General features: G+C 32.0%; 1 protein-coding gene across 5 annotated transcripts in view; it reads left to right on the top strand.

Annotated features, from left to right (window-relative positions):
* The window catches only part of LOC115213903 (KH domain-containing, RNA-binding, signal transduction-associated protein 2), a 13,101-nt gene extending 3,506 nt beyond the window's left edge, over positions 1–9,595 (top strand). The window contains exons 2-10 of one of the 5 annotated variants that reach the window (XR_003881875.2): positions 811–965; positions 1,625–1,741; positions 2,268–2,411; positions 2,556–2,731; positions 2,909–3,068; positions 3,572–3,654; positions 5,210–5,262; positions 6,275–6,538; positions 9,480–9,595. Coding sequence is in view for 4 of the 5 variants with exons in the window: in XM_029782883.2 (XP_029638743.1) it covers positions 508–523; positions 811–965; positions 1,625–1,741; positions 2,268–2,411; positions 2,556–2,731; positions 2,909–3,068; positions 3,572–3,654; positions 5,210–5,262; positions 6,275–6,387 (1,017 nt within the window). In the remaining variant the exon portion in view is untranslated. Of the gene's footprint in view, positions 1–141; positions 524–810; positions 966–1,624; positions 1,742–2,267; positions 2,412–2,555; positions 2,732–2,908; positions 3,069–3,571; positions 3,655–5,209; positions 5,263–6,274; positions 8,032–9,479 lie in introns of those variants that run through there. The other 4 variants (XM_029782883.2, XM_029782884.2, XM_029782882.2 and 1 more) reach the window with 4 other exon arrangements.
* The last annotated feature ends 1,883 nt before the right edge of the window (positions 9,596–11,478 follow it).

Genomic DNA, 11,478 nt, shown 5'->3' with positions numbered 1-11,478 from the left:
CTGCTTCCGTTATAATTTTTGTATAAATCTCAACCAGCTTGCCGTATGTGACACTTCAGCCTTTTAATACACTCGAACAGTGATATACATACGTATATAAATATACATATATATATATACACATATGTATATAGTATTTTTTTTTTTTAAGCTTTAGTTAGCCAGTGTGTGTTGTAGATGCCCGCTTGCGTGCGACTGCAGTATTTTACAGCGGAGAGAGGTAATCTTGCAGTGCTGCTGGCTGCAAGTGTGTAACCCTTGAGGAAAAGCACTACTCGTCTCTTAATAGACTAGCTTCCTTATCACGCACGCCTGCCTTTCAAGATTTGATGCTGACACAAGGCTATCACCGCTCACGTAAACTTTTACACACCTTCATTGATTGTCTGCCAACTTACACATCAACATCTTCTCAACGAAGCTTGATAAATAAGCAGTCACTATTTCCGTGTCTGTTGAAGCAAGCTGTGTGTTTTGATCGGATACTCTTTAACTTATAGCTAATCTATGTTGCTCATTTCAGGTAAGCACTGGCTATTTTATTGCAAACTTTATATAAATCTTCGATGATGTTTTACACTTTTTTGTGTCTTTTGCAAATACTTTCTCGTATTTTGTTAGCGTATTTCCTGCAGGATAGAGAAAACTTTTTGTTTGCTTCAATGAATATTTCTTAGAACTTTAAATGTTTGATTTTAGTGTTTAAATTGTTGACTTTTTTTCTTTCGTTTTTTTTTTTTTAAATGAAAAAACCCACAAACACATACTCTTCTTTAATTTTCTGATAACCACTTGTAACCTGATTATTAGAAATCTGTTCTTTAGAAATAGAAAGAGTTCAATCAGGGAATGCACCAGCTGGTTCACAAAAAGATGAAAAAAATATACCATGTTTTGAAATACACACTGGAAAACCATACAAACACTCGTGTAAAATCAAGATTCCTGTTAAAGAATTTCCCAAGGTATTTTAGTTGTTACTTTCATTTTATTATTGTTATTACTTTCTGTGTGTGTGTGTGTCCGTCTTTAATTCTGTATCGGTTTTCGTTTTCTCGCCACTGTTCAGCAATAATCAAATAATTGAATATCTGAATTAAGGATCGTGTTTTAAAATAATTTTAAACTCTTATACTTGGATAAATTTATACAGAAAGAGGATTATTTCACAATATATTAAAAAAGAAATCTTAAATTTCTCTCAAGTGTAGAAAGTACTTAGATCTCGTCCAAAACATTGTAGATAAACTATAAATGTTAGCAACACTTAATATTATCGTTTGGAACAGAATTTAAATATTTTAGTTAAGAATGTTTATTTGGTTTGTTAAATAGTATTATAAATTCTTTTCTTACATAATTTTTATGACCATTTCATTTAAACTAGGACTAGTTTAGTCAGTAATTTTGGCAAGATTTCGGTTAGGAATTCCAATGGTTTGGAGAGATGTCACGGCGGTTTCTGTAACTTTTGACTGCATGTTTCTTGGCAGTGTACGAAGTTAATAAATTCTTTGTACTTAGACCTATCAGTTTCTGTTTGACTGGACAATATCTATAACTGATATTCATCGATATAAAATTGAACCCAATGTAATATATTCTGATTTTATATACTCTTCAGTTCAATTTTGTGGGAAAGTTATTAGGACCAAAAGGTAATTCGTTAAAAAGACTACAGGAAGAAACAATGACAAAAATGTCTATACTTGGTAAAGGTTCAATGAGAGACAAAGATAAGGTAGGTAGATTGGTTAAATTATCCTTATTACTTTTAACTGGAATTATTGTGATTTATATGTTGTGTGTTTTAAAAAAATACTTAGTAATTATTGAATTTTCATTGTCAATTTGTAGTGTCTCATTGTTTTCAAAATTAAGTTGTCAGATAAATTCCTTCGTTTTTTGTTGTTTTTTTTCTTCATTCTATTTAGACCCTTTTTAGTGTTAATTGAATTAATACAAAGAATATTTTTATCATAGTGCTTTTAAAGTTTTTTTTTTTCTTTTTAACTCTTATTCCTCTACAACTTCTGTATATTTTTAAAATTTGGACGAATGTTGTTTACCCCTTTACAGACACGATGATAGGGTGCCCAGTAGAAAAAAATAAAAATAAAATTGAAAGAATTTATTTGCCACCTCCCAATATTACCATTTAGCCATTCAAGTAATAGCTAGTTTTTTTGTTTTGTTTGTTTTTCTTTCTCATGTATGTATGGTCTATTGACGGATATTTTAATATTACTTGTTTCTCTTAATCATAGGAAGATGAGTTAAGAAAGAAAGGTGGAAAATATACCCACTTAAATGAAGATCTTCATGTTCTTGTAGAAGTTTATGCAGAAGCATCAGATGCATATCAAAGAATGGCACATGCTTTCACTGAATTACAGAAGTATTTAATTCCGGTGAGTTGAGTGTTTTCTTTTTTTTGTGGAGCTTCCGCCTCCCCCTTTTTTTTTTATTAATTGATTGTAAACTTATTTCTGTCTTATTGGTTATTCACATGCTGTTTTATTTTTTATGTATATTCTACATTTTTGCTGTTGCAGAATGATTACAATGATGAAATCCGTCAACAGCAACTTCAAGAATTGATGTATTTAAATGGTGGTGATGGTGGTCGTGGTCGAGGTCGTGGCAGAGGTGCTCCCGGACAGACGCCCCGAGGGGCACCACGGGGTGGTCTTCTAACGTCTCCTGCTGGAAGAGGTGGTCCCGCTGGCAGGTAAAATGAAGTTTTTCTTGGTTTTTCTCTCCTCTGCCCTTTAGTTTTCATTTGTCTTTTATAATTAAACTAAAACAGTTTTTATTCAGACATGTTTCAATTTTTTTAATATATTATGTACTTAAGACATTTTCTGATTATCTCTGATTTATCTTTTTTTTTTCTCTGTTTTATCAGGGGTGGTGCTATTCCACCTCCTACGAGGGGTGCTCCTGCAGGACGTGGTACACCCCCATCAAGAGGTGGTCCACCAAGAGGGGGTATGGCGGCTGGCAGAGGTCGGGCAGCACCTGCTCCACAAGTGCCACCACCCATGGAACAAAGCTATGATGACTATGTTAGTATATATTTTTAAACACTAAATCACTAGATTAGATACTAGAATTACCTTATGCAACTAATTCAAGTTAGTGTTACATGTCATTATAATACTTTTCCTTTTTGCTGTTTATTTTCTACACAGTGCCAAATAATTTTCAGATTAGATCTAGTCTATAATCTCTGGTCAATTGATTTCCTTTCAAACTGACTGTTTACTTTTGCTTTGTGTTTCCACTGAATTAGATTATCCAGGCTTTTTGTAGTAAATCTGATTAATTATAAAGTGTTGATACCAGCAAAAGTTTGTTGCTGGTCTGATAATAAACAATTTTGAATTTAATGAAGCAAAAGTAAGTACAATTAAACAAATTATTGGCCTATAAAAAACCAATTAATGTTCATTTTTGTCCTCATAAGCTGTCTCTTTGTGACCATATAATTAATTGTTGTTTTTTTTTTTAATTGACTCTCTGAAGCTATGTAAATGTGTCTACAACTAGCATTATTCAATTTCCACAGGGATATGATCAAAGTTATAATGAAGGTTATGGAGATCAAAGTGGTTATGAAGGTGGTTATGGTGATCAGTCATATGGCCAAGTGTAAGTATATTGTCAATTTTTTAATTTTTACACATCTTTTGTAGTCTCTCATCACATAATGTGTATTACTATTAGCTTAGGTACAATTTGCCACAGCATTTTAATTTTTTCTTTTCTGTGCAAATACATTTAATTGGTAGTGATTAGCAAAAGTGTTAAGGCATCTAATAAAATGCATGGTAGTTATGGCTGTTCTGAGTTCAAAGCCTGCTCGGTTCAGTTAATCGCTGAGAGTTAATTTATATTCTTATAAAGTGTACTAGATGCGAATGGAATTAAAACAAAGAGAACATTAATTTCAATCTGATAATCATCCTAATATTTTGTAAGTTTTCTTGTCAGTTTTTCAATTTGGCAATTGTTGGCTAATTTAGTAATTGTTAGCACATAATATTTACTGTGTTCACTATCTTAGTCATGTTTGTTTACATAATAAAACCATTGTAATAATTCTATACCATTCCATATGGTATGGTTAACAACTAAAGTTGTCTCTTGTTCCTCGTATCTAGAATTATTTCTCCTTTTGAGTTTTAGTTAACATTTTGGTTTTAAAACAGCTCTGTCTTTAGATAAAACAGTACAGTATTTGTTCATTATCCAGTCTTAATAAACTTTTTCATTTTTCTCTCTATGGTCAGTATGTAAAGTACTCAGACGTTATTGTCTGAAATATACTGGAAGCCAGAAGTATTTTCTGGCAGATAGTGTTTGTATTTCTATATTTGACCGGACAGTAAAGTTCTCCAGGTACATAGTGCTCAGGTGAATTTATGTATCTGTGTCTCCAGAGCCTGGTATAAGTTTTTTCTTAAAAAGTATATATATATGTGTGTGTAAGTGTATCATATATATATAAACATATCATCATCATCATCGTTTAACGTCCGTTCTCCATGCTAGCATGGGTTTGACGGTTCGACCGGGAATCTGGGAAGCCAGAAGGCTGCACCAGGCTCCAGTCTTATATAACTATATAAACATATACTTGTGTTTGTTTTTACATATACGTGCACATGTGTATATGAATATATATCTACAGGTCTGCATCAGCTGGGGTCATTCTGTGGAGTCAAAATTTGAATAGATTTCTCTGCCTTAAATCACAAGGTTGCTCACATTTCAAGCCCCTTCTCATATTTAAAAAAAAAAAAAAAACCTTTGCTGGAAGTCTTAGTAATTCTGGTCTTGCAACTGGCTTACAAATTTATAAAAAATGTATGAAATCTGCAAATACCACTTTGATACTTTGGCACTTAAGCCTTACATGTCCAGCCAAGATGTTTTATTTGTATTATGTTCAGCCTGGCCAGATTTGACCCTCACAACTCTCTTGCAATATCATCCTAAAACTAAACAATTACATCATTGAAGTAGTTAATGAGATAACGCATGTTTAATTCAAAACAATCTGAATAAATAAGCATTACATTTAAGTGACTAACATGAATAATGCTAAAAGGTTAATGTTTGAAACGCTTTTTTATGAAATATATAATTGTAAAAATGGAATACAAAAAAAAAGCATAAAAATATTGTTTGTTTTCCTTCATAGGGACTCACAATATTACGATTACGGCGCTGGGGGACAGTATGATGAGGGATACGGTGAGTTGTTTTGTTCCTTTAATAATGAGCACAAAAAAGTGCTTTTGTTAGAGTGAGTGTTCAAGTAATTTTGTAAATTTTTTTCTTTACAATGACTGAATTATTTGGGTTTTTAACATCTATCTCCCCCCTCCCCCCACCAACTCTGTTCATTGCATTATGGTGAATGAACTTGAATATCTGAATAATTAAATCAATTCTAAAGAGACATATGCAGCTACAAAAACAACAAAATTAGTTTTTGGTCTTCAATGTGTAAAATATACTGTCAATATGTATTAAAAAAGAAATTATTTTACCTTTATTGTTTTGATTCTAACATTTAATATAAAGGCTGAATATTTGTTGATGGTTATTATGTAACAGGTTGGGTGTAACAACTGTTACCCACTTGTTCAGTGACTCATTTTCTGAAAATGAATTAGTTTTTATTCGCTCCCGCGTTTAACTCAATGGGTGATTTGGTTTCAAAATATGTGGTGTAGGTACGGGCATGGTTGTGTGGTTAAGGAGCTCACTTTTGCAGCCACGTGGTTTCAGGTTCAGTCCCACTGTGTAGCACCATGGGCAAATGCCTTTGATCAATGTTGGACTCCTGCTATTTATAGATGTGTGTGTGTTTGATCTCTACACTACTTAGCAACTGCAGTTTGTTTACATTTCCTAAACTTAAGTTTGGCAAAAGGAATTGATGGTAAAAGCACCAAACTTTAAAAAAAAATAGTACTGGGAGCAATTTGCTTGGCTAAAACCCTTCAAGGTGATGCCTCAGCATTACCACAAAATGGATATAAGATGCCTAGAAGTACATCAGAGGCCTATGTAAAGTAAAAGTAGAGCACACCAAGATGTGGAATCTATGGCTAAGCTTTCATGTTTTTAGAGTCATTGACCCACCTAATGAAGATAAAAAATAGTTTGTATAATGTTCTCTAAGTTAATTAAAACCTGTGTGTATTTTTATTAATTTACTTTGATGTGATGTCTTTAGCCAAGTTATTTTCATTTTCAGGTGATGGTGGCTGGGGCTCAAATGTTGGACAGATGAAGGCCCCACCACCCACTAGAGGTGCAAAGGGACAATACAGAAGTCATCCATATGGAGGTAGAGGCGGAGGTTACTAAAAACTAGCCCTGGTCAAAACCTAACCCTGCTGCACTGGTCGTATTCGCTGTCTTCGTCCAGTCTCCATCCACTTAAGCCGAGTGGCTTTGACCAACTGATGCCAATCTCAGTTGTGGCCCACAGAAGAATGACAAGCATGTGAGCAAGGAGGTACAAAAATCATGACTTCATGCACCATATTTCACTCTTCCATATCACCCCAACACTTAATAAGTGGGACATTTTCATTGAATTTTGGTCTCCTTTCATCCATTTTATTGTCACTCTGTGACACAGAACTGGCAAGGACCTAACAAGGCTTTTTAAGTATTTTAACTCTTAAACCCAAACTACATCGACCACGTTCTCCTCATTGTCAGTATCCATGTAGTACAAAATGATTTTAGTGATGTTTTGTCACCTCATGCTTCCGTGCTGCCAAATGTAGATTTAATCTTTGTCAAAAATTTAAAAATAAAAAAAAATATATATATATATGTATATATAATATATATATATATGCATATATATATATACATATAAAAAAATATCAAGTTTTAAACTAGTTTTAGAAGTCAGCCTTTTGTTTTTTCTGCTGGACACCTAAAAAGCTTAATGAGTCTGATTAGATTCTTCAACTTTGAAAAATGTAAGTAAAACTGAATCAACTATGAGTATCAATAGTTGGCAATGCCACAATATTAGTAAATGTTGTGGCGGTTAAAAACCCAGTAACTTGAATTATTTAAAAAAGTTAAAAATAAAATAATAAAAAAAAAATACATAAAATTCAGTCTAAAATTACTCTGGTCCGTTGTTTATTTCAACTTGCTAAAAATCTCCTCCAGGACCTAAATGGAGACTGGGCACATACAATGCATTTTAAAACTTAGTAAAACTACCAAACTAGTTCTAAATAGCTTAAGGATAGAGCCACTAGATATCCAAACTGTTGTAAATCAATTTCAAATGCTGCTAAACAAATTATCAGGTTGAGGAAAAAAATATATATGTATATATATAATAATAATAACAACAATAATAATAATAATCTTTAGGCAATTTTTTAAAGATGCAGCAAATTTTGATATTATTGTACAACCCTAAATAAATTAATTAATCCAGGCACATAAACTAACCAAACAAAACAATACAAAACAAAGAAAAAAGTCTTAAACGTAACAGGCTTCTATCCTTAAGGCTTGTATGTGCTCACTAAAAAGATAGAGGCTAGCTGCTAATATGTCGATATTAGCACTTATCCTGGTTTATATTGAAATTCAGTGAAAAAATGTACAAATGTTAATGTTCTGACACTTGTAGTACATCAGCAGGGATTGTATAAGTTTTTGTACAAGTACTCAAGTTTCTGGCATTTATTGCCAGTAAAATTCTACTACTACTACTACAATTTGGACGGCTACTGAGACTCCAGGGAAAACAAAGACACAGGAAATGTGATATCAGCACTTAAGGTATCTTTACTGCTTGATCGAGGAATCCCAATCCATAGTAATGCCAGGTAACGTGGTGATCTTTTCTTCCCATTCCAAGTGGTAGTCTTTTCAGTGTGAATGTTAACACAAATAAACAGCATGTCATTGTCTATATAACTGCCGTTTAAAAACCATAAACTTTAGAAATTTGTGGCTTAAAAAAAAAAATGATCTGCCCTCCTAATTGATAACTGTTCAATATATATAAATTGATAAATTATCTAAACTAAATCAGGGCATCAGTTGATGTTTTCAATTATAAATTGCTTTTTTTACTGTTCCATTTTTTAAATTTTTCCTTTTTTCCTTTCCTTTTTTTTTTTTGCTTTCAATGTTTTCCAAGATGCTTTCAGTTTTTAGACTAGGAAAAAGAAAAAAGAATTAAACATTAAAATGCAAACTGTTGATATATTATCAATAGTTGCAGTCCCTTTAATTTGCTCTTAACAGTGAACACGAGATTCATCTTAGCTTTTCATAGCTTTTAAAGATCTTAAACTTAAAACTTACATATATGTGTGTGTGCGTATATATATTTATATATACATATGTTTATATGTATATATATACATACATATATATATATATACACACTCATGCATATATATATATATATATATAATGTCTCCTCTGTTAGGAAACATTATCTCCTAATTTCTTTTTCTTGTAATTTTAAACTTTTTCAAGTTTTAGAAAGGTGAACGAAAATCAACTGCCCCTAATAAAATATAATTAGCTCATTGACCCATATCGAATGGGTCTTCTGATTTTTACCTTGTATTGTAATTTAAAAGAAAATACTTTTTTAAAAAAAAAATGTTTTTAAAATGTTTAAAAAATTTTAAAAAGCTAAATAATTTTAAAATTTCTTTAAATGAAAAAAAAACACTTAAAAACTTAAAAAAAAAAATAGGTGCTACCGGATACTGACTGACTTTTGAAAAATCCTTTCAAGTTGACATTTTAATTTAGAATTTTCCATTGTGTTGGTAAGAACTACCAACAGCTATCGTGGTTTACTGCTTGTGACTCGGTAGTTTGGATATTAGCTGCCCACCCACCCTTTTCCTTGATTCCCACTTGGAACTTTCACTTCTATGTTTTTATTATTTTTTTTTTGTTCTTGTTTTCTTACACATCCTCCAAATCTGCTGCTCAGTCCTTAGCTCTTGTCTATGGATATCTTGCAGCTGTCATGTTTGTCTATTTTTTTTCATTTTGTCTCTTTATAGATTTTCCTATGTATATATATATATATATTTGTTTTAAAAATAAATTGTTGTATTTCTGTATTTGTAAACTGACTTTTCTACCAAATTCTTTCATGTCTGCATTTCACTCTCTTCCTTTTTCTCTTTCTGTCTGTTTCTCTCTCTCTCTATTGAATCACACTCTTTCTATTTCTTTGACCTGTTTTTCTCTTTTCACAACTGAAAATTTTCGTTCACCTTTCTCCGGTTTCTATCACTTGGTCAAGTTCTTTTATTTTCCTTTCCTTTTTTTTATGTAACATACACAGAATGGACAGGTCTGGTCTTTTTTTCCCCCCACATCATTAATTTAAATTTCTATTCTTCCATAACTAATGTATTTTTCTCCCCCTTTTCTTTCTCCAGATATCACTTGAGACCTGATCTTAAAACGTCCAAGATGGGAAACCTGTGATTTTTGTATTTTTACTGTATTTTTAAAAGTATTTTTAAAAAAATAAAAATTATTTTTCTATAAAAAATTCATATAGTTGCGTATTTTATTTTGAAAAATTATCAGACTTTGCATCCTTTTAATAACAGGTGTCTTTTTTTTACTGTCATATTTGCTTAATGGTTGCATATGATGGAATTTTTTTCTCACTGAAAATTTCAAAATGTGAAATTCGTCACAGTTATTAGTTGTACAAATTACATTTTTACGTGTGTTTAATATGGACTTTCTTCACTTCAAAACAAACAGCACATTTATCTTTTTGGGTTTATGGTGTGGTTTTTTTTATCTGTATGTGGATTGCATTTATAACAAAATTCAGAATTTAAATGTCCTGAGGATCAGTGGAAAAAAAAAAAAGTTAACGAACAAATGCTAATGAAATCAAAGACTATTTTTGTTGGTCTACCAATTCAATCAAATCTTGTTAGGATATCATAATCGGAAGACTCTGGGATACAGTTGATGGTACTACCAATATTCTTCAAATTGCAGGTATAGTAAAATGTCCTGAAATTTATTTATATTAAATATTTACTTTGTTTTCTGCATGTAAATTGCTTTTAGTTGTGTAACATGAGTGAATGAAATGATCTATTAATATATTATATACAAACATATTCTACTTGTTTTATATTTGAACTAGCCATATCTAGCCTCTCACACCTAACCTACATTGACATTCTAAAAGTAAACAATTACAGCTTTGAGGTTTCAATGATGCAAGATAATGTGTGATTAATTCAAAATAATTTGAGTGAAAAAAGTATTACATTTAACAGAGTAATCTGAACACTAAAGGGTTAATGTCAACCTTCACCCGTTTCCCAGCAATATAACATTTCCCCGTAGTCCAGCCTTATTTCTATGGGATACTGGAAATGACACTCTTGTACGATTGACTTTACAACTATTACATGATACATTCAGTGGGCTTCTTTCAGTTTCCATCTACCAAATCCATTCAAGAATTTGGTTGGCCTAGGGATGATATGTGTTGGGTGACAATCTCTGATTTTAAAGCAACTTCATCTAAGATCCTCTTTCCAAATTTTATTACCAAAAATTTTTTGATAATATATGAAAGACACTCTGGTCTTGATGACAAACTAATCCATATTTCTGCAACACCTGTATTTTTTGAGATATCTTTATTCTTCTGGTCCTTGAAAGGACCATGTGTGCTATCATCATCATCATTTAGCGTCCGCTTTCCATGCTAGCATGGGTTGGACGGGTCAACTGGGGTCTGTGAAGCTGGAAGGCTTCGTCAGGCCCAGTCAGATCTGGCAGACTGGGCCTGACGAAGCCATGGTTAATAATTAATTTACTGCATTTATCTTTGATTGTGATGAATAAAATTTTCCAATTGATACATAATATCCTCAATATGACAATTACTCTCTACACATTGTTGAATGAATGTTAAACTTGATATATAATAACGAGCTAATTTGACCCTTCAGCATTCAGATTGCTTGTTTTGAATTAATCATGCATTATCTTATAGCTCTGAGAAGCCTGATTTGATCAGTTTGAGCATAAAACAGGATATTTTGGCCAGATGTGGCTGCTAAAGGGTTTAACTGTATTTCATAAGAAACTGAAATATCAACACTGGCAGTTAGATTTTCAGAAATCTTTTTAGCGTTCAGTTTACTCGGTCAAATCTAATGCCTATTTATTCATTGTTTTTAATTAATCATGCATTATCACATAGCTTCAAGATTCTGATAAGATGATTGTTTATTATTTGGATGTCATTGTAGGGTAGGTGTGTGTGGGGGCTAGATGTGGCTGCTTTGAACATAAAACAAACTGGATATGGGTGATCTAAATGCTGAATGGTTAAAATACCAATTATTTTCATCGTATTTAGCTTAACGAAAGGTTCATTGTTGCTTTTTATGT

This window comes from Octopus sinensis, linkage group LG7 (genome assembly GCF_006345805.1).
Source record: "Octopus sinensis linkage group LG7, ASM634580v1, whole genome shotgun sequence".
NCBI classification, from domain to species: Eukaryota; Metazoa; Mollusca; class Cephalopoda; order Octopoda; family Octopodidae; genus Octopus; species Octopus sinensis.
Note: the sequence above shows the minus strand (reverse complement) of the source record. Positions and strands in the feature narration are given on the sequence as shown.